General features: G+C 27.3%; 3 protein-coding genes and 1 pseudogene across 3 annotated transcripts; 1 reads left to right on the forward strand and 3 right to left on the reverse strand.

Moving 5' to 3' along the window:
• Positions 1–574: 574 nt before the first annotated feature.
• LOC149059564 (uncharacterized) lies at positions 575–8,379 on the reverse strand. Its single transcript, XM_089217249.1, has 10 exons — positions 8,212–8,379; positions 4,200–4,408; positions 3,959–4,117; positions 3,423–3,497; positions 3,232–3,324; positions 2,003–2,188; positions 1,450–1,539; positions 1,060–1,307; positions 822–981; positions 575–741 (listed from the first exon to the last, which is right to left on the reverse strand). Exons 2-10 carry the CDS (start codon positions 4,390–4,392, stop codon positions 620–622), a joined length of 1,326 nt encoding a protein of 441 aa, XP_089073375.1. The 5' UTR covers positions 4,393–4,408; positions 8,212–8,379; the 3' UTR covers positions 575–619.
• LOC149059565 (uncharacterized) lies at positions 4,907–6,955 on the reverse strand. The gene has a single exon (XM_089224907.1). It carries the CDS (start codon positions 6,953–6,955, stop codon positions 4,907–4,909), a length of 2,049 nt encoding a protein of 682 aa, XP_089081033.1.
• A 1,948-nt stretch (positions 8,380–10,327) lies between the features above and the next one.
• Positions 10,328–11,475, reverse strand: LOC107170316 (uncharacterized). Its single transcript, XM_089224918.1, has 2 exons — positions 11,266–11,475; positions 10,328–10,507 (listed from the first exon to the last, which is right to left on the reverse strand). Exons 1-2 carry the CDS (start codon positions 11,446–11,448, stop codon positions 10,328–10,330), a joined length of 363 nt encoding a protein of 120 aa, XP_089081044.1. The 5' UTR covers positions 11,449–11,475.
• A 9,884-nt stretch (positions 11,476–21,359) lies between these two features.
• On the forward strand, positions 21,360–24,799 carry LOC149059566 (uncharacterized; annotated as a pseudogene).
• Positions 24,800–25,584: the final 785 nt, after the last annotated feature.

Here is a 25,584-nt window from a genome sequence, read left to right on the forward strand (position 1 = left end):
TGTTACACCAACAAACCTTTAATTCTGTTGATTGACTAACTTGTTGTAAGCAGAAGTATGTTACAATATCATGAGATGTTTGTTAATTGAGTATTTGAATACCTTACAGTTTATAAGTTGAAGTTATATTCATCCGTATACAATTTTTTGTATAATATGCGTTACATTGTTACATACCATACTGATTCAGTGTATACTGGATATAGTAATATATATTATTATATATATATATATATATATATTTTAATTCCATTAACCGTGAGACGGTTTGAGATTCATGTTAGGTACCTTTATTTTATTTATGTGTTCCAAAGACTATTTTAAGAACTACTTTCTAGTTTTGAATCAATAAAACCCTATTATTATTCATGTTATTACTATTTTTAAGTATTTTAACACATTTAATGTAAGTTCAGGTTTATAGGATTTTTATTTACTGACCAACAACCATTTAAATTTCTATATCTACAATCTATTATTATTCTATTAAATATTTTATACTAAATTTAAAATCTCAAAGAGTAGCTATGAAAATATAAAAAAGCCTTTTAATTAATTTATAAACCTCTTTATTTTTAAGTTATTTTTTTAAAGTTAAAACAATACACTTGATTTTTATTTACAATTTTTCTTTGGTTTTCTTGTTTATACGATTAGTGGCTTGAGCCATCCACTTGCTTATTGTAAGTGCTATCTCCATTTCAGGAATCTTTTCAAATTTTGAACAGCTTCGTACAGCTTCTAAAAACATAAAGAGTTAAACATAGGTATAAATAAAATATATTACAATCACAACATAAAATTATATTATCAGCTCTCACCAAAAATTATTTTGCATGAGTGCAAAGAAGAAAATTTGTTTTTGCCTTTAAAACCAATATAAGAGTAATTGCGTAACCAGTTATCGTTAAATAATTTTTGCATCATACGCCTTATTGTTTCTGGGATAGTTTTTCCAACTGAAAGGGATAATTTTGAAACCTGAAAGATAAGCAAATAATATACAACATTGATATTAAGTAATAGTTAAATTCATAATATATAAATGTTGATATTTACAACTTTGTCTCTATAAGTAGAAGATTCAAGTAACATTTCAAAATTGTGTAGAGTTTCCTCGTTAGATATAGGGATGTTTTCATTGTTTAAAACAGATACAGCAGTCCAATCCGAGTTTCTTGTTACACCTTGTTCTAAGATATTGTTAACATTTTCCAGCATTTTCTTATTTGATTCTGATATAAACGATAAATGCTTAATATCATACTTTAAGTTTGTGAATGATGTTTTTATATATTCATTGAGTCCTTGAAAAAATAAATTAGAGTTAAGTACATCAATAACTGCAATTAAATATATCACATTAAATTAATATTAAATCATTACAGTATTTAAGTTCAATTTAATAAAGTAAATACAGCATTATCAAATTACAGGTAAATAACTTACTATTAAAATCATCCAACTTGACTACATCTGCAGATTCAATAAGATTTTCTTTCAAACCATCAGTATCCAATTTTATAATTTTATTATTACCTTCAGAGAAAAAAATAACCAAGTTAATAGACAAATTTTAATAAACATTATAAAGAGCTATGTTCAATTCAATTTCAAAACCTATACCTAAATATATATATATTTTTAAGGAGAAAATAAAATATTATAGTAGATAGTTTTAAGATCCATAAATATATAATATATCTTTATTTACTTGAAACAATAGGCTGATAAGATTTTAATTTTTTGGTTTCTGTACCACCATTAAGAAAAATGTCTAGTATAATATACACTAGTTAGATAATTGGTGAATTTTAAATAATTCTAAATATATTTAATTAAATCAAGTATTATATTCTACTGTTAATAATCAAATACTTTTTTTTTAATCTATTAAAATGTAAAAAGTTGAATTTTTTAACTATGAAATATGATATTTAAATTAAAAAATCATAGAAATTATACTTAAAATTTAAAAGTATGGCAAAAAATATCACTATACCAGCATTTATCTCCAGCACATCATTATCATTGCTTTGAGCAAATAGTTTACGTTTAACTTGCACTTTTGAATCTGGAGTATCTACTTTTTTAATACTATTAAGTGAACCATCAATAGTAACGGCTGCAGTATTTTCATTTTGCACTTTCCATTTTCCAACAGGACTATTGATTATTTCTAAACAATCTACAAAATTTATAAAAAAAAATAATTATAGGAAAATATGAAAATATAACATAATATTATGTAGTATTATAGATATTGGTAATTAATTTACACAACATGAGCCATATACTTCCCAAAGATTTTAATAATAATTTATAAGAAGTTATAAACAAATGACAGATTTCTTAAAAATAGATGATTATAGGTACTAGAAGAGTATGCTAATTATTTTTTAAATGTAAGCGATCGTTAACATTTTTATTTGTACCTAATTCAATTTATTACCATAAGCAACTTTATACACTATATAATATCAAATTATAGGTACATAGTAGTTACTTTTGAAATAGTGAAAAAATGTATTGGTTGAAATGTGAGAGAAGGCATGCTAGGATAAACTAATATATTAGGTACTATAAATAGTATTTTAAATTTATTAACTTTTCTAAGTCATATTCATGACTAGGGCCAGGATTTCAATGCAAAGTGCATATTTTTTTTGTTGATCATACACAGTGCTTTCTAAGTACATAATTCGTTTCATGTAACAAGGGTTTGAATTGTTTGAAAGCTACAAATTTTTAGCATTATTGGGTTATTTTGTTGGTTTTTATTGCATATTTGTTCAATATAGATATAAAATTCAGCCTATTCAAAATATTATCTAAAGATGAATTATTTTCTTGATGTTAATATTTTACATAAATTTTAATATATATTTTGGTATGTTTAAGATGAATAATATTTCCACAAAAAAAGCCAAAACATATGCGTATCAACATCATAGTACCTAGTCAATATTTTAATTTTTTTTAAATAAATAATAATTATATCTCATTTATAAATTAAAATTTGTTTAAAAAAAATTCTATGGCATTTTTAAGGTCATTTTTTGTGGTAAAATGCATTTTTTGAGGGCATATATGGCTATTTTCTAGAGCATATTTGTATGGTTTTAAGTGCATTTAAATCCGGACCCTATTCATGACATAATAATTTTGTATTTGAAAACAAATTATTGTTTTATAAATAAGACTACATATAAATAACAGTTATAGTATTACCGATATCGTCATTTTCCAAATGTTTGAAATTTAGTGGAGAGGCACATAACTGTTTTTCACTGCTTAACATCAATTGGTTAAAACTTCCACGATCTGTAAAATAAATTATTTTGAATTATAGGTAAATTTATATTCCTTTGGTAAATTTAAGTAATAGTAACACTTATAAATATAAATAATAATTTAAATACTTTGATTGACACTTGGAGGCACATACGACTTATCTTTATCATCACTGTCATAAAAATCTGTATTTTCACTGGAATCTAGATTATTAGACAAATAAAGTATAAACAAATTGCAATGTTAATAAATATTATGACAAGATTTACAATTTTAAAACTTTCATTATTTCACATATGTATAGATGAGACATGATTGAAAATTTGTTTTGTGATGTAGTGTATATTATTAGATGGTTGGCTGTGTAGTTATTTTTGCTATTATTATAGTTTTAAATACCTACAAATGCTTAATTATCATGAAATATTTTTTAATTATGTTCTTAAAAGTTAATTTTTAATTTTTGCATAAGTAGACATCACATTATTATTTTATTTTTAAATAATTAGATATTTATTGCATAGTTTATATCATGTGTTTAGTGCCAAACAACCCAACCCTAGTTATTATATTTTTTTTTTTTAAACTATGCATCATTGAAACAAAACAGTACTAAACGTATATCTCTATAAACATAATAAATATGTCAAATTGAAAAAACTACCTGAGAATTCTGGTGCTATATTTGTTTCTTTAGATACACTTTTTTTGGATACTATATTTTTGATTCTTTTGTTAATTTTTGATCCACTATCTTCAGCTGAAGAAAGGTCTGAAGTGCTTTGAGCTTTTAACGCTTTAAGCCTAGCTTCGACGTAAGATGCTAAAAATATTTAAAGAATACAAATTAATTTTAAAAAATTTCATATAATATACAATTTTTAAATGATTAATACATTACTAACCAATCGGTTTTTCAGATAGTAGTCTCACTTTATAATAATCAAATTCTGATTTTCCAGGTTTTACTTGATTTTCTACAAATTTATTTTTATTTTTTATAAATGGTTTTGGCCATGCACAATATCCTCTTTTTACCCAAGTTGTTGGTACTGCTGACACAGAATTGTCACTTAAAAAATGAACTATGAGCCACATATTGTTTTCTATAAATCTATGTAAAAAAATATATTAATTATTTTACTTTTGCAACACAATATTATATTCTATTATAATGTTATATTAAAATATTCATGCTTTTGAATAACAAAAAGATGTTTACTATTTAGTTACCTAACTAAAACTAGATTGAATTTGGATAAAATATTTATTATAGTACCTATTTAGTTAATATTGTAGTTAAAAAGGAATATTTTAAATTATTAAATATTTAAATTATTTTAAATTGCAAAATTAGTAAATCAGTAAATACATATTTTATTTTTTTATTTAAAGCAAATATAAATACTAGTATACTACTATGATCAAGGTAAAGCCAATGAAATGTACCTGCATATTTGTATTTGTAATTTAAATGTGTCCAACGTTGTTGTCCATATTTAATCAATTTATCCTATACTATAGATGTTATTTATAATATTTATATCTACTGTTTAATTAAGTTAAAATTATATACACTTATATACACTAATTACATAATTACATAGTTCAACTAAAATGAATGTAAAATTGGAAAGGCAATATATCTTTCCTTGACAGGAAATAAAATCATTTTATTTTTAATTTCTGTAATTTTCCAATATTTTAAGATTTTTGATAAATTGTGTACAATGAATACACTCAATTTGCTGGACTTAATTGGCTTATCATAAAATGGTTGCTTATTTAAAAATTCAAATCCAATAATAAGGAGTTCTTTTGTAGAATTATTATGTGCAATATTTTTAATTTGAACAACTTCTCCAGTATTTGTAAGAATATAAGAGTCCGATAATGAACGTGTATTTATGTTTATTTTGTTGTGAAGCATTAATTTCAAATATTGAGGGCCACATGTATTTTGTATTAAAGGGCCATTACTATGTTCATAATTTAAAACTACAGCAATAGGTTGGTTACTCTTTTGACTAACAATTTCATTTGTACTTTTCTCTTGATATCGTTTAATGACTTGTTCAAGTGGCTTTTCATGTTTCCTTAACATTTGCTTAAGAGTTTTCATGTAATTTTCAAAAACAAAACAACTACATGAATCAAGTTGACCAAACCGTTCATAATCTGAGCAAATATGTGTAAGGCCGTGAATATTATGGGAAACCATGTGCTTACCATAAATATTTTCAAAATCACTTACAAAAAAATGTAATAGTGAGTTTGCATATTTTAAAAGTTTATTTGGAATATTTGAACTCAGTAAAATGTTCATAGAAATATTTAAAAACATAAAGTTGTCATACATTCTTTCAGAAAGAATATTTTTTAAAACAAGTGGCCCAGTATAAATCAAAAATTGACGTAGCTCAGTAGCTTTCCATCGGCTAACCTCTTCAATTTTTCTTGGTTTTCTAACAAAATCGTTTGTTATTGATGATTTGAATGATAACAAGTTTTTTGAAATTTTTTTTATCTGCCAACTAGGTAAACGAACAGTTAGAGGTCCATGCATCCACAAATTAATAAGTTTTCTCATTGCTCCCAATGTTACCAGATGCATATAGTCCAAAGGGAAAGAGTTGACCATATCAAAACCAGGGATTCTTATGAGGTCTGATAAAGAATTGCCAACATGATGTTCTTCTTGTACTTTATTAATATATCCTTCATGACTTCTTTCTCTAGGTTTAATTTCTTGGTATGGAAAGCAAGTACGGTTATTTAAATATTCACCCTCTACAAAACATCTAGTACAAGAATGATATCCAGTGTGTCCTTTAATTTTCATTATGAAAGATTTTGCTGGAGCATCAGCACACATAGCAAAAATAGAGACTTTTTGAATACGATTATTAATATCAATGCCATTTTTTACTAAATGTTCAGCTTCATCGATAAATTCTTTTAAGAAATCATTACTGTCAACAGGCTTCTCAAATCCATGATAAAGGCCGATAAGAAAAACATATTCTTTGAAAGGCTGTACATATGCCAAAATAGGCCAAAATTGGCTAGAACTACTTTTTGCTAAAGGCACTCCATCAATCCCAACAATTATTTTTATTTCATCCTCATAAATATTATAACGTTTAGAACATTTAACTATTCCATCTTTTAATCCAAAATGAAAATAGTAGCCAGGATTAACAATTCTTAAATTTGTGATTTTAGTATTAGAATGTAATAATGTTCTACAATCAAGAGGCAATGAATTAAAGCATTCATGCTGTTTCAAAATTGGTAAAAGTCTATTAACTGTTGCATTAGGTACATTACATTGAACTGCCCAATTGGCTAATTGTGATTTAAAAGTTTCCGAATTGTCTACAATTTTATTTGGAACAGAATAAATGTGAGTAGAATTATTAGGGTGACCTGGAATTTCATTATGTTGCCCAACTGTTGATATTAAATTAATTGCATCATTATTTTTAGCTAATTCAGGATTGTTTTGAATAATATTTTCTGAAATATTTACCTCCTCAGAAGTAGATATTATAGTATGTACTTTAAAATTGTTTGATGTTTCATTTGATTTATTAAAAGAATTAAGAACTTTGAGCTCTTCTTGAATTTTTCTTCTTTTACTTCGGTAACTACGTATCATTTTAAAATCTATTTGAAATAAAAAAAAATAAGGAAATAAAATACCTACAAATAGATACAATAGGTAACTTCCTACTTAAAAATGTATTAGGTACTTTAATTTGACTAATTTGGGGTAATAATTTACACCAAAAACCTTGAATTAAAATTAGTACCTAATACTTTGTTGTTTTTTATTTTTAACTAGAAAATTGTACGATCTGTAAAATAATGATTTACAATAAGCACAAATGATTTGAAAATTAACATAGAAAAGATAAAATAATATAGGAAAACGTAACAAACAATAATAAGTTAAATTACAATTATTCAAATCAATTCTGACAGAGGGCTTGAGTGAAGAGGCCATCCATTGATGGAACTTTATGACACGTGGAAGTAGACTTAGTATATAGTTAAATAAATATTGGATGCAGGATTATAATATATTCAAGTGAAAATACCTAACTATGTTGTATTTCATAATAATGTGTAATAAAAGTAATTATTTATTATTATGTATTTTAGTGATAAGTATGTTCATATTATTAATGTGTGATATTATTATTTTCATATATAGGTAGATATGAAAGGATTGTATATTATATATAGTATAAATTAAGCTAACATCTGGATTTGTAGCTTAAGGTATCTACGATGATTATTATATTTTTATAAGAAAAAATATTAGGTAGTCGGTAGCTGATAAGGTAGTAAATACTAAATAGGTACCTACTAAAACAATCCTATTTTTTTTGTGTTAGAAATACCTTGGCGATTAAAAATATAATTTATAACATTAATAAACAATGTCAATGTTATAATAAATTAATTTTCTACAATTATTAAGTTATCATTTAAATGTATATTATTGTATAATGTATATCATATTATCATACATGTAAAATCATATTCTGTTATAGGCACCTACCTCATTTTTTTCTCATATATTTCAGTAATTTAAAAATATTAGGAATTACCGAATTTATAAATTGGGTACCAATAGGTAGGTACACCAGTGGCGTCAACTTGGGCATTTGCCCTAGTGTAACATTTACAATGACTTTAAGTCGGCACAGTTAAAAATGGCTATAGATTTATTCTATGTGAATCTGTGTGAAAAAAATGTTGAGTCGGCAAATCAGTGAGTGGTTACCCTAGTCGAATAAAAACTGAAATGACGCCACCGAGGTACACAGCATTAGGTTTATACATGGTAAAATTGAAATAAAATATAATTAAGTAATATATAATAGAATAGGAAAATGGGGTACTTACCAGTATGTATGTATGTTGGTACAACCAAACTACCAAACTATTACTATTTACTGCAGAGTGCAGACGTGAGTCGTAATTGAAAAATGTAAATAATGTAAATGTAATACGTATGTAGTCGTGTAATATTGTAATATACTGATTACTGGTCACTGCCCACTGGTGGAATGAGTAAGAACACTATTACGTCTATAACTTATAAGAACTATATCGGCGATCGATCGCTATCTGTAACGGCGGCGCGCGGCGGTGAATCGTACTGGCTTATCTTGGGAAAACCAAAATTCGATCATTTTTAGCAAGCGGGCGGCAGGCGGCATGTGTACCCACGACGACTCCGCTCTCCACCACACCCGACGGTCGACACCCGACCGACCGTCCGCGTTTAATAATACACACGAATTCTGCAATATTAAGCGACGTTGTCGATTGTTGATAAATAAATATTATAAATCATCGTTTAAAATCAACGACCCCCTCCGGCCTCCGTTTAATGTTTATACTTTTATAGATATTAAACTCAAAATAACTTAAATAATAATTATTACTATTACATTATTGACTTAATGCCATCAATAAAAATATATTATAATAATGATTTATTTAAATTTTGTACATTTAAGAATACAATTAATTGGTTAAAAATGTACCTATTCACCTATGATTATAATATTATTAGGTACCTATACCATATTTTAAACCAACGTTATACCAGTGGTACGACACTCGAGGTTGGTCAAACCATGTTTGTACGAATTCTACGATAAGTATAAGTATACACTGTATGCAGTATGCACACTAACTTGATTTCGTATTCTGAATATACAAAGTTATTCTGTGATAGTGATACTACTACTACACGTTACGATAATAGTTTGAGTAAATCGTATCAAACTGAGTGTTACACTTAGCTCATTGCTGTATGATTAATTACATCGTGTATATGGGACTGCAGGGACACACACTTAAGCCACACTTTCACCCTCTCTGTACTGGGGGCTCTATGCTCTATTATACATTTTTAATCTTCAATTTTATTTTGGAAAATATAATATTAAGATCAAATTAAAATCAGTATTTTTTTTAAATAAAACACTATGATTAAAATTTTCAACTCACAGGTTATTTTCAATAGGAAAGTTTAACTTGAAATAAATTATTCTTTAGTATTTCTATAATAACGTCATCACTGCTTTAGCCTGTAATAGAGTAAAATATTACCTATGCCGAATTGCCGAGTTTTCGATATCTCCGTTATGGCATTAGTGCATTACCAATAACTACGGAAATACCTATCGGCTATCATATTTATTTTTAAGCTTTGAACAATAATCGAGATAATCCTTTCAAGTTTCAGCTTTCAGCGCCCTAGCCCATAGGTATCGCTATATAAACTTGATACTTGTACACTACTTTTGCATTTAACTTAATATAAATGTACATTATTTTTAAAGCTGATTCAACACAAAAATAATCATACAAATCATTAATCAAACTATATTAACGCAATAATTATTCATATTATGCACTAAATTATTTTGTATTTATAGTTTGTACGACAAAAGTCTCACTGTGAAGGACGGGAAATTCCCTAGTATCCCGCCGACCAAGGCCGCTATAGTTATATTATATACAACTACTATAATATGTCACAGGCTCACGCTGTGGCATATTATTATTATAATTATTATATTATGTTCTCAATAGTTAGAGATGTACATTGACTCAATATTTTTACATGATGTTGCTTAAAATATTTTCTTGTTTATCAAATAAACACGCCGTCATAATATCTACCAGAACATGTTTTATCAATAATATACATAAATACGTTTTCACAATATTTTTACTTAATTTTCCTTAAGATATTTTCCTGACAATTAAATAAACATATTGTAACGATATCTACCGGAACATATGTTATCAATCATTTTAAAAAAACATTGTCAACGTATATTTTAATGATGTTTCTTATAATATTCTCTTCAACACGTAGAAAACACACTGTTACAATATGTTTTAAATATTACTTTGTATACATATTTTTGTTCATAATATTAACATATTGTCAAAATGTTTTTGAACTAAATATTTTCAAAAACACGAGGAAAACATATGTCTACAATATAAATATTATAGAATTGCTGTGTGGGTATGCTTTAGTCAGTAGAAAACCTTGTTCAATTTCTGCACTGGGTAATAATGGCAAACACATTAGAATTTTTAAAGTTTTCAAAGCATATGTATTTGAATTAACGGTTTCTAAATAATTTAAAGATTTCATTTTTTTCCATAATGCCTGTAAATTAAATTAATATTAAAATTAAAAAATATTAAGTAATAAATATATTACTTATTACTATTTATACTGAACTTCTACATTTTGTTTTGTTATAGTTATAAAACTTTTAGAGGAAGTGATAACCTAATTTGCTGTCTCCGCCTATCTAACGATTATAAAATAAAACATATTTTAGAAAATGGCATAATTATTTGTAAAATATTATTGTTTTAATGTAGAAATTATTGATATTAATTCAAGACTGGAAAATTTACAACCCAATTAATTTTATTTCAGAAAAAAACATAATATTTTATCAAAAAGGATATAGGTATTGTTCGAAAATTTTATACTTTTATTGTCTCTTATAGTTTTATTCAAATTTAGTAGGCAATAGATGTAGAAACTCAAATTTCAACCCAGAGTATTACTTTTATTTCATGCAATGTAATTTTGCTATATTTCCCGTTATATAGGACTAGACAACATAAGCGGGTGCCGGATATCAGTCAAATATAAAATTATGTTAATGCATAGAGAAATGTCCAAAATGCAATATTTAACAATAAACCTTATTTATAAATAGTAACAAATTATTTTATTCACAAAATTAAAAACATTTACTCTTCTCCAAAAAATGTAAATGTTTATAAATAAAAAACTTAAATCTACATTTGATTTGTGTATATAGGTACCTATATAAACTTTTTTGGAAAAATAATCTAAATTGGTTTATGTAACAACTTAAAGTACTAATCAACATTAGATATACTGACCTGATTATGATGGAACCAACACCCTAAGACACGTGTCCCTTCAACACCTACACTAGAATATAATGCATCTCTAAGTGCTGGTTCAAAATCAGTCATTTTCAATGACGGCGATAAGTTGGGAAATAAATTGTTCTTCATATAATCCATCACACATTGATACGAGTTTCTCGATTTTGTTTCCATTAGCGCATAGGCTATTGGTATCGACTGCAAAATAAAATATCATGTTTTAACTACAATAAAACTTATCTTTTGCATCCTCCTGTAACACCACATTTCGAATGCCTCTATTCTTCTCATTTCTTTTCTTGCAATAGTCCATGTTTCACATCCATATAACATAATGCTCCAGATGTACGTTTTTAGTAGGTTCTTCCTGATATTGAGGTCAATGCTTTTTGAAGTAAAAATATTTCTTTTCTTATTAAATGCCACTTTAGCTTGGCATATTCTTTTTATAATTTCTTTTTTGCATCTCCCATCTGAGCTTATAGTGCTGCCTAAATATACGGAGTCTTCTACTTGTTCAATATTTTCACCATCCTTTAATTTTATACTTGTTCTTATGCTGTTGTATCTACTACATACGAGTACTTTCGTTTTCTTTGTGTTTATTTTCATATGTATTCATTACTATTTTAATGTCATATTTCCATGTCATGCGATTCGAACGACCGATCTTAATCTGGATATAAATTTCCTTGTTTATGGTTGTGTACTTGAGTATACAGTTTTGTTTTGCATCACGATAGAAAACTGTGCATTCGAATTCCATTGAAAATGGAATATAATACCTTCTAATTGCATAGTGTGAGAGAATGTCGCACTGTCTGTGCAATAAGTCCATGTTGTAAAATATGTTCAATTTTAAGTTTTAATTTTTATATAGGTACATAATAAATAAAGTTGGGATATTGATGACTTGCATTTTTTTTCCTTAGATTTTATACAATGCTATAAGTCATTTTTGTATATATTAGGTAATTTTTTGTACAATATTGATGCATTTTTCTCTAAGTTAAGATTTTAAAGACAATTTGAATAACAAAAAAAAAATTGTTTTAATATTATAATTGTGGGGTTTTTGGTGTTATACAATGTTAAAACAAGTGTTTTTTCAGACATACTACGATCATACACGCTTTATTTATTTATTATTTTTTTGATTTTACTTTTTCATAATTTAAAATAAAATAAAATGTAATGCTTAAATATAAATGTATTGGTACATTGTTTATTAATATTATAATTCATATTTTAAATTACTGTTACATCCATATCTCTAATCAAAATTATTACTTTTAAATACAATTTTTACTCTTATTTTATTAGATATTTTAGATCATTTTTGAAGTTTATAGGACATTTTCACATATTTTTTTTAGGGAATTATTGTGTTTTTTAGGTAATCGACATCCTAACTATTAGTAATATATTTAATATTAATAAACTTTCTGCCAAACAATTAAAACATTTGATAAACAGCTCTTTTGTACTGACAGTGAGATATTAAAGGTCAATGTGAATGAATAATAAAAGTGTAATTCCATTTTATAGGCATGCAATCTCATCGTTTTCCAAACCCACGTTATTTTTTGGCAAACTTTAACAAATGGGTGGTTATTATAGATGCTGATTTGCAGAACATGGACCCAAATGAGGTATATTTTTCAAAAACGAGTGTGTTCTGTCCACTTTACCGAAAATGATAGAAGTCCTGGTACAAACCGCTTGAAGTGAAATGTTATACCAACTTTAAAATTGCCAGTAATATTATCCAATCCAGATACTTCTAAATCAACAGTAGTTGCAACACCTTCTGTTGATTTAGATTTATGTGGCAAATGTCTAAATGATAATGTTGTTTCTTCTACACCAAATACCAATGTACGAAAAGCAATTTTAAAACCTTCTATTGATTTAGATTTATCTGGTGTTCAGGAGTTGGATGGTGGTTTAATCAATTTAATAGATATGTTGATTCATGTTTTATATTAATAAAGGCTTGTATATTATTTTATTTCATAACATTTTTTTTTTTTTGCTATTGACATTGGCGATGCTAATAGTTTAAGCTTGCATGAAATGAGCATTAATGATAATAATATTAAAAGTAAAAATGTAGATGCTAAAAATGTAAATAGATCGATAACAGATTCAAAAAAACGGCATAGGCACTCTGATAATTTTAAGTAGATTTTATATTACTTTATTGTAGGCTGTAAATTAATATTTTAATATTTCATTTATAAAATGTCTTATTTTCGGCATCGTATAAGACATTACTTCTAAACAATTTAATGTCAACACATTCTCCTGGCAGTATTGCGAAGACGATCTAGCTACATCTTGCTTGACTTCTTACCAACATTTATTCGATAATTCAACTTCAGAACGAGGCGAAGGTAATGATAGCACTTCTGAAGTTGTCAAAAGTGTTGTTAGTGTAGATACCATTACCGACAACTTGATAAAACAACCAGAAGATGTTCAAAATTTAACTTTACAAACACATACTTACATCTCAGGTTACATTATTAAAAAATTAAATAAAACTTTTTTTCAAAAACTGCAATTATTGCTTAACTCAATTATGTACAACTCAATTAGCAAGTAATCATGATAGTATTTCTAACCGCGAGTATTCGAATAACATGATCTCTTAAAAATATCCAAATGAAACCTTCTGTTCCCTTGTACTAAACATAATTCAAATAATATCTATACAATTACCAATCTTATGTCACACTTCAAATTTAAAATCAAATCTTTTTTTAATAGTCAATCAACAATTAAATTCAAATATATCATGTCCTGTCCATGAATAATTGTTTAGTAAAACTTTTTTAAATTTTATTATTAAATTTTTAATACATAACTGGTGTAACAATACCAATAAAATTCTCAATGGTAAAATATCAACTAATGTCAATGAGAAAGATCCAATTAAAATCAATGCTTATAATCGTTATGTTAAATTTTGTAAATATAAACATTTAAAAAACAGAAAATTTTAATCTTTTTTCATATACGCTCAAGAAAATTACTGGAGAAATTTTTTAAAATGATACATAAAAGTATTAACTAGCTATCAAAAAACATACTTTTCCAAAATAAACCTCATTAATAATTTGCATGATTCTTTACACTAAAATTAACTTAATTTAGATACTTTTAAATAAAATTAACTTTAAGTTAACTCGTTAATTTAAAAAAAGTAACGAGTTAATTAACTTAATTAAAATTAACTTAATTTTAACATTTAACTCGTAAATGCCCAGCCTTGCTTATTGAACTATTATAGTGCTAAAATCAATTATATCAGCTATTTAGCTTAAAAATCATTATTTGATAATATCAACATATTTGTATTGCAGATGCTATAAAGAAGAGCAAATGGCCCTATGTATACGCTATTGTAAAGGGCTAGACATTGTTGAAAAATTCATTGGTTTCATTAACTGCTCTGAAATCCAAAATGCTCACTCTCTTTGTGAATATATACTCAAATGCTTGAAGGAATGTGGATTAAACCCGAATGCTAAACTGGTAGCCCAGTCTTACGATGGAGCGAATGTTATGTCGGGGAGATTTAATGTTGTACAAGCTTTAATAAAATGTAAATTTCCATATGCCATCTATACACATTGTATGGCTCATAGAGTCAACCTTGTAGTGCTTGATATTTGTAAAACTGTAAAGGTATGTGAAAACTGAAAATATAGTATAATTTTAAGAGTAATATATTATTGTGTATTATTAGTTATATATGTTGGTATATTTATTATATTTTTGCTTTAAAGGAATCAAGAAATGTTTTCCATACATTAGAGTCATTATATATGTTCACTTTTCTCAACCAGCAAGAAATAAAAAACGTCGATGTTACAATATAGATTTACTCAGGTGTCTATCTTGTATATAGAGAAAAGCGATACCAAAAATATTAATAAAGATATAATTCTTAAACAATTCGCAGAGGAACATAAATATATCATTTGAATTAAATTATGTATGATTTTATTAAATAAATAATTTTAAAGTATTTATATACATGTTTTGAAATTGTAAAATTTAGATGTAGATGGTGTGGGGGGGAGGGGGAGGACATAACTCGGGCTTGTTCTAACGTTCTATGGATGAAACTTATAATTTATAATCGTAGCCCCCCCTTCTAGCAAGCCAAATTTACGCCTATGTTATATCATTTGCCAAATCTTAAAATATACGAAAAATATTAGCTTCTTAATTGAATAAAATTTTACTGATTCAGTAAATAATATTTATAAAAATTAACACCGGAAATTTTTTGCGTTATAGACTTATTCTCTTTTTTTCTATACTTTATAGCTGTTACAATACCAGTTCTAAATCTCATTATATATGATAATATAAATCTACGTAGATTTATAGCCCTTTCACGACGAATATACACATTTGTGTAGGTTAGCGAATGCCTAATTAAAAACTAATCTAAAATCATACAGTGATCAGTTTTAAAACGATCCTACACAAATGTGCAGGTTTTTTCGGAACCTCTAAAAACCTGGATCTTTTTTATAATTTTTACAACTTTTTATTGTTAAAATGAAATCTGTATACAAACATGATTACGTTTTCAATAAAAACATAATTTTAAACCATTTTAAAATCTTAAAAATAAACCTACACATTTGTGTAGGTTCGTAGTTTAATATTGCAATTAATTACTACTCATATTTATCGTAAAAAGTTAAAGTTAATTTATTTGAAATATATTTAATCACATATTTTATGAAATATCTTTTATTCTTCTTTTTAGTAAGACATAAACATGTTAGAACTATTGGAAAAAAAAGTTGTATAATAATAATAATAATAATTTATTTTATTTGAAACATTCTAAAACAGTTGTTTTTAGGAGTAAGACACAAATAAACATTGCATTTGTACATCTGTTTCTGGTTCTGCTTTTACATCCCTCTCTTATACAGTTCCGCGCAGTGTTTAAACTGTCAGCTTCTGGCCAGTGATCATACGCATCATAACGCTAAATAAAATAAAACAATAATAATAAAATAAATAACATTTTTAATAAGACAATATAAATTTAAATATTTCACCTTTTTTTCTGTTGGAATAGGTGCTCTAAAATTTTGAACTTTGTTTGGAGGTTCTTCATTTGCATAGACAGGATTATCATCTTCATTTGGTCGTTTGTTGTTTAATGGTGTTGAAAGCCATTCTTTAGCGATATTGATTTTGAACTCCATTAAATCTTTTATGTTTTTTTGGGGAATTTGCATTTTAGTTGCGTCTTCTTTGTACTCCATCCAAGCATTAACTATTGCTAAGTCTATGAAGTGTATTGCAACTTTTAACGTCCACTTCTTAGATTTAAACCATGTGCGGTAAGCTTCCATTTGTTGATTGCACAAGTCAACGCCGCCCATATTTTTATTATATGATACTACTACTGCAGGACAAGGAACATTTATCACTTTATTTTCGGTTTTACTCCACCTTTTAACTATTTGATGTGGTTCTGCACCTGTTATTGTCGATACCATCGTTACACATTTACTGTCTTTCCATTTAATGGCAGTTAATTTTTGATCAGCTCTTGTGAATTCCTCCCATACACCACGTTCAAATTTTTTGTCATTTGAAAAATGAACATTTTTCAAACGATTCTGCATGATTGTTCCAGTTGCATGAATACCAATTTCATTTAATCGGGTCATCAATGGGACAGTTGTAAAATATCTATCAAAATATAGTACTGATTCTTTGGGTATTGTTTTCGATAAATGTAGAACAACAGCGGGTCCTAACCCAAGAGAGCGGTCTTCAAAAGGAGTTTCAGCTCCTTGATATAGTTCAAAATCGAGTACCATTCCTGTGGTGGTCGTGATCACAAAGTTTTTAAGTCCAACGGGACGTGGTTTATTTTTTACGAATTGCCGATAAGGGCACCTGCCAGTAAAAGGTACCATCTGTTCGTCTATAGAATATAAACCAATGGATCGAGGTATATTTCTACACGCATTTCGAACAAATTCGATCAACGGTTGAACTTTCCAAAATTTACTTTTGTTGTTTGGAGGACGGTTATTTACGTCAACAAAATGTAAATGTGTGCGTATAGCTAGAAACCTATCTCTAGTGATTGCAGAAGATATGAGATCCAAAGCGATACCTCTCTGCCAGTACATAAAAAATCGAGGATATTTAATAATTCCCATCAATGCCTGTGCACCATAAAATACTTTTATTTCACTGGCAGTGGCCCTGAATTCTTTCCCCTTAGTACTAAATGCATACATGTTAGTATATAGCGCAGCTTCTTCGAAATGTAAATCTGGTAAATATTTTTCTACATAACTAATAGGTGAGCCTAATTCAATACGATACTGAGGGCCATTAAATTCGGGTAGTGGTACACCCAGAAAAGGCATTTGGCTCCATCCAATATTTGATGTTGATTGTGTACTAGTTTGAGTTGGTACTTCTGTATCATTAGTATTTACACTGACATCCAAATTATTTTTATAATTACCTTCGTTATTGGTTAATGTATGTTGGTCTTCATCAGAATCTGATCCAGATAGATCCGATTGACCTGCATTTCTTTTAGGCAAAGGTTGCCACGTTGTGTCAATATCTGAATCATCACCACAAAAATCGTCTATTTCCGATTCTTCATTTAAAGCTGTTAAAATATCAGTTGCATTCAGCTTTGCACGACGCATTTTAACGCAAATATAAAACAAAATGCAAAGACACGAAAATGAATACCAACCTACACAATTGTGTAGGTTAACTTAAGCCGTCCGAACCGAAGGAACTAATAACGATAACTGTGTTTATTCTAAATTATAAGAATCGTCAAAGTGTACGAAAAATATTATGTAATCATTCCAACACAAATTGGTAAATGATATTTTAATGTAATGAGGAATGGTATTGAATAGGCCAGACGAAAATTCCAAACAAATGGTTATTTTTAGAAATATTATATTCGTTAATTTTTGTATAGATAAGGAATAACCTTCACAATCGTGTGGTTAAGGTTTAAACGTTCTATCTGAATTATTTTAGTCTACATAATTTTAAGAAACCAACCACACAATTGTGTAGGTTCGTTAATACCTATTACTAAAATCAATTAATCAATCAGGACTGAAGATAGTATAGATTTACATACACACATGACAAAATAGATAGGTATGTCAGCAACTTTTTGATACGCATCGTGTTCGCCAACCACTCCACCCCCCGTCTCTTAGCTGGTTCGCCTCTTCTCATTGGTGAATATAATATTCTAGGTCGTTTCATGTTATCACATGTTATCAATAAATATTAAATTCCGTATGGTCGGGTACTGGTAAATACTATTTAAAAAACTTACTTCAAAGGAATAGCATTTGGTTTTAATATTTTTCTACACTTTACTCCGGAAGACATGACATAATTATCATTTGCAAAATGCAAAGAACAAACAACCGCTAAATATAATTATTTAATGTTGAATAAATATGGAAGTCAAGTAGGATACTAAAGTAAATATTATTACTAAAAATTATTTGTTTTTACCAGAATTAAAATTTATGGATTTCCTATCTGCATCTGTTTGGCCATATTGGTGTATTTGTTTTTCCCAGCAATCCCTTAAAATTGGGTCTTTTGGGAATCGATGTAACATAATTTTAGGATTTTTCACCAAACTTTTTCTTTTGCTACCATTATCACATCCAAAAAACTCACAAATTGGCATTTTGTGTGTAAAAATGTAAATATTATATGTATATATATATATATATATATAGGAGTATTTTACTTATTCTATGTAAATCGTTTTATGCAGAATAAAATAAACACAATCAACTTATATAATCTAATATAAACAATTAACAACAAATAATTCGCAAATTGATTGTATTTGTTTATATTAAAATATCATAATACATTGATATCGACGAATAACATAAAAAGAAATTACGTCAGACGTCATACAAGAAAATGATAAAATGTAATTTGTCATAGTAAAAAGCTCGTATTATTCATAAATCATAATTATTATCTCGTCATGATTTTAATATTACAAAATTGTATTTTTGGCGGGTAATTTAACGGCCAATGAAATGAGGCGAACCACGACTATGGCTGGGAACTATATGGGACTATGGTGGGATGCGCTAACAGGACCAAAACTCGTATCGTTGCTGACATACCTATCTATTTTGTCATGCATACACAATTGTGTGTGCTAGTTGTATAACATATTAAAACAAAAATTAACGCTCGTCGTGAAAGGGATAGGATATACACATTTTTTTGCAGCCGCAGTAAGTTTTTGGCAATAATTTCTTAAAAAATTGTTTCTACATTCGATTTTCTGTATTAAAAAATTAGGACCATACGGCAAAACTTCATTAAAACGTTTGGTGACACTACTATCTCCATCGCCTAAATAATATATAAAGTTAAACAATAATGACATTCATGAACTTTTATACATATAACATATATAAACATAATAAGTATAATTACTTTAATAGAATAAAAGCCTATATGTATCATAAATAGTAAATACCATTATTTGTTTGTAATATTTAACTAGGATTATATATAAATACATGCATATAGTTTAACTAATAAACATAAGTACCGATTAATTTATTATATTTCAAATTGTGCCTTTCAATACTTTTTTGAAATCCTTCCACTACACCGTCAGCTTCAATACTAGTAGCCGATTTATTCCAGTTTTTATAACAGTCATGTTTAGGCTTTTCATTGTTTTTTAAAGCTGCGCGATGACATACGACACAATACCGATTTCGAATCCAGACGAATAATACTTTTTTTGTCCTATGTCCTATAATAGTTGCCTATAGAAAAATCGTTTGCCTTGTAATCTTAAAATCGACAGTTTTAATTTTTAATTAACAATTTTAATTCAAAATTAGGGAAAAAAACATTTCGGACAAAATTAAAACAACAACAAAATTATGCTATGGCAAGGCAGTTCAAAATTATGCCCAATTCCCCATCAGTAAGAAAAAATGTGCAAGAACAAACCAAATAATGGGAGACACACAATTTTTAGATGTTGAATTTTTCGATTTCTTTGAACCCAAACCCCCCACAATCCATCAATGGCCACATTTCTTAAAAACATCATCATCACCGGAGGAATTAGATTTTGAATTACTAAATATTATAAATTATAATTTAAAGTATTCAAATGAAAAGTGAGTAAAAAGATTAATTGGTTATTTACAAATTGTAATTTATATATATTTTTTATTTTCTAGTGAATTATTCAATGAAATGTTGAAGAACAAAATGTGGTTGTTGAAGTGTTCCTTGGTTATTGAATACATTCAACAACTAAATAAAAGGACTGAAGGCATTGCAAAACACAATATGGGGACAATGCACTTCAGTATATATCAAAAAACGTTTTGAAGTCGTTAAATAACGTCTTCGTATTATTTATAGGTCATTTGGGCAAGTGGTGGACATGTTACCACACTATAACATTAAATGTTACACATAGTGTGTAAGTATTATTCATCTAAAATCTTGAAACTTAAATAGTAAATAAAATTAAAAATGAATAACATTATATAGCTTCCCGGTACATAATGGTAAGTGCCACAATGTTGATATGGGCGAAGGAAGGATTGTTTTATTCTGGTCGCCAAACAATCCTTCCACAATTGATGATTATTTTTTGGCATGCATGCGCCAATATTATTGGAACACTACCATGTCGCAGCAACACCACACAGTAAATAAAATACATACAATTTATTTAATATACATTTGAAATTTATTTTATTATTATTCCAGCTTAACAACATACATAAACACATCCAGCTAATTCAAATCATTATTAATACCACATATCTTTTCAATAAACAAGAAACAAAATATGCTCTTCAAAAACTTACAGTTAACAATTTCTTGAAAACAATCACAATTAGTAATATAACAACATATACAATAGAAAATAAAAATAAAATAACAGAAAATGTAGACCAATTAATTAAAACCGATGCCACAATAAGAAACATAATGAATATCACCAAAGAAATGTATATAAGTACGGCCTTATTGCTATTGGTATTGGATATAGTCAATTATCAGAGTTGTGTGCTACAATGGATATTCCATGTATGTCTTCCAATACATTTCTAACCGTTCAAGAAGATATTAATCAACAAATTCATATAATCGCTGAAAGAGAAATGCAAATTGCTGGCGAGGATGAGAGACGGCTGGCCATAGAGTCAGGTTCAATTGATACAGATGGTACGCCAATGTGTACAGTAGTGGCTGACGGACAATGGTCAAAAAGAAGTTATAAAACTAATTATGATGCATTGTCTGGCGTAGTAAGTTCTAATAAACTTTAGTTTTTAGTCAAATCTTTATAGATACCGGTGAGAGATATAAGCGCCAAATTGAGATAATAAAAAAAAGTCATATGGTATGAAAGCGCCAAAGTCTATAGGTAGGTTAGGTATAGGCCTAATAAATATTCAATTTAGAACTATATCGTTATGTTTATAATTGAAATTTATTTTTTTTTTAATTGATAAAATCAAACGATTTATTAAAATTATTTAAAGATACCTTTGGTGCTTGTGTCCTACAATTTTTGACGAAAATGATATGTAATTTGTGTATACCTTTGACGCTTATGTCATACAGCCATAGATACAATAGCTTTTTATAGGCACGATAATACAATAAATTATGTTATGACCTGTTTTAATTTTACAGGCAACCATTATTGGATATAAATCAAAAAAAATTTTGTTCATCGGAATTCGTAACCGGTATTGTGCTGTTTGCCAAAGAGCAAAAAATAAAGGTTTACCCATATCTAAGCATACTTGTTTTTTAAACTGGTCAAAAGGAGCTACAAGTATGGAAGCAGATTCAATTGCAGAAGGTTTTAAGCGAAGTGTGGAATTACATGGATTGAAATACAATAAATTAATAGGTACCTATAATAATATGGATATGTTTATACAAATAATGTGTACATGATATTATATTGCCATACGTGGGTATATATGTGTTATATACATTAACATATTTATTTTATACCTATAGGTATAAGCGATATTTAATTTATATTAATATTTTAATATTGTGTAAAAGGTGATGGTGATTCTAGTGTGACAAAAAGGCTCTCGGAAATGATGCCCTATGGACCTACATTTCGTGTTCAAAAAATAGAATGCCGTAATCATTTGTTAAGAAATTATGGAACAAAATTATCGTTACTTACCAAAAACACCAAATATCCTATCCATTTAAGAAAACATGTTCAAAGTAATTTAATAAGATTCAGAACTGCAATTGTTAAATCAATTGAATATCGCAACAAATTAATCGATCAATCTGACAATGATAAACATTTAGGTATATTATAACTTTTTATAATTTATACTATATTATTGGGGTCGGCTTGCCAAAAAATTTTCAACAAATTAATTATATGAAAATAAAAAAATAATTATAGCAAAAACCAATATGTAATTTTAAATTATTATGAATACACGTCTTTATAGATATAATTTTTACAATATTTAGGATATTTTTTAAAAAATAGCTGTCCGACTGGTATATTGCTTATTTTGTACCTATATTGTTTGCAATGCATTTTGATCCCTAATAATACCATTTATGAATATAATCAAATATTAATTAATATTTTTGTTAACAAGTATAGGTTTACGTAAGGATATTTTAAACAGTTTTCACCACATTTTGGGTTCCCATGTTCGGTGTGAAAAGTATTTCTGCACAGGACCCAAATTAAATGAGCAAAACTTTCTTCATGATGCTGAAAAATCGAAATTTATAGACGAAATTTCGCAGTTAGCTAATCGATTAGTAACTAATGTCGACAGTTTGCTAATGAATGTGGATAACAATGTTTGTGAGCAATTTAATAGTATAATAAACAAACATTTATCAGGTAAACCGATCAGAATGTTTTGAATATATCTGTAAATATTTTATATGTATATATCTAATACATTTATGGAGATAAATATAAACATTATTGTGACTCTAGGTAAACGTATCAATTTTTCTCAGCGACAATCATACAACACTAGAGTTGAAGCTGCTGTTGTATCTTATAACACTCAGGAGAGTTTCTTAGAAAATTACACAAAAACGTAGTTAATGACTTAAGTCCTGGTAAAAATAATCACAATTTATAAATCAGTGAAAAATAATAATTATAATATTTGCCTTCTGTAGGAGATATCGGAAAAAAATATTTGAAAACGAAGAAAATGAAAAGTGAAAATAGAAAATGTAAAAAGCTCCTTTTTCCAAAAAAAGTCAAAAAATTTTCAAAACAGGCGGGACCAGATCAACATTATGGCTTGGCTGCACCGTTACTCGATAATATACCTTCGAATGAACTGGAATCAAAAAAAAGTGCATTCATTCAGTCACTTTACTTGGACAATGACAAACGTCTAGAATTAGAAATTAAAACTAGAGAACAGGCAAATTCACAAATTTTGCACACAGAAAGAAGAAACCGAATAACTGCTTCAAATTTTGGTCGGATTTGTAAAATGCGACCAACTACATTGTGCAAGTCGACGGTTTACGATATTTTGTACAGGTCATTTACTTCCAGATCAACTGAGTATGGTAAAGCAATGGAGAATAAAGCTAAAAACGTATTTGAAAACTATTTTGAATGTACTGTTGAACCTTGTGGTCTTATAGTGGATGAAGATTTGCATTATTTAGCTGCTTCTCCAGGTAAAATAATAAAAAAATAATTACATTTAATAAACACTAAGATGTATATTTTATATTTTTGAATAAGTTATATTATATTTTATCGATAGATGGTCTTGTGGGAACTGATTATGTCGTCAAAATAAAGTGTCTATTTACAGCTAAAGACAGTTCCAGCTTTATTGAAGCCGTTATGAATAAACAAGTAAAATTAAATAATAAAAATATAAAATATAGAATAGGTACAATATTTTTAAATATTATAATATAATAAATTCTTAGATAATATGTTGTCGTATTCAAAATGAAAATGAAATGGAATTGAAAAAAGAACATTATTACTATTATCAGATTCAAGGCCAAATGCACATATCGAAAAGAAAATTTTGTTATTTTGTAATATACACCGAAAAGTGGTTTAAGGTTCAAATTATTGAATACGATGAATCATTTTGGTTGGATAAAATGATACTCAAACTTGAGGTGTAAGTATTTTTAGGAGTCCCTTGATTTTGACAACGTAATATTATAATACACATTATATGATTTTTCGCTTAAGATGACGATATTTTTATTTGGTCTCTAGGATAATTCTACTAAATGCTAATTATTAATCCTCATTGTTTCATTATTTTTTTACAGTTTCTACAAAGAGTGTTTACTACCGGAAATTGTAAATCCACAGTATGGAAAGCGATTTTTAATTAATGATATTAAAGAACCGGCTTATATACTTAACAATTTAAAAAATAAAATAAAATAAATACGTTATCTATTATATAATAAAATAAAATAAATACGTTATCTATTATATAAATGAACAAAATGAATTACAAAACTCTGTTTGTTATGTATTATAATAAATTATACTTATAGCGTTAATAAATACATTTATGAACTCATATCAACGATTTTTTACAATTATATGTACTCACTACTCATGATTAATTGACTTATGTATATGACTTGAATGTATATTGACATTCAATGTGAGTGTAGTCACACTCGGTAATTTTTTATGAGCGTTTGAATTTTAAATGTTGACGAAATTGAATTTTTATCCAAAAATAACAATCTTTCCTTGTGCGGTTTTTGATAATTTGTTGAAATATTTAGTAATACGCATTAGTATCATAGGAGAATTACTAAATATCGTACGAAAAATACTTCAGGTTACCTAAAGTTGAAACGCAGAAAATGCAACATAGTTACTAGTTACTGAAAAAATGTACTCATTATAAATATATTATTTTATGTGTATTTTAAAAAAGTAATTAGGTTACAAACATAAATCAAGTCACCTGGTTAAAATGTATTGTATTTCATGAATTGGTATACAGCGTGATTCTTTTATCAAACAACACTCATTATTTCAAAAACTATTGACTTTTTTCAATTTTTTTTTTTTTCAAATTTTTAGAACCACCTTGTTCTAGAACTATATATTTTTTAAATATATTCACCCTTATATTTATCAGGTTAACCATTATCAACTTTTGATTTTCAAATGACAACCTATACTTAAAATTTCATAAACTAAAAAGGCTA

The sequence above is a fragment of the Diuraphis noxia genome, unplaced genomic scaffold (assembly GCF_037042655.1).
Source record: "Diuraphis noxia isolate RWA-SAM2 unplaced genomic scaffold, SU_Dnox_SAM2 contig0001, whole genome shotgun sequence".
In the NCBI taxonomy this organism is placed as follows: Eukaryota; Metazoa; Arthropoda; class Insecta; order Hemiptera; family Aphididae; genus Diuraphis; species Diuraphis noxia.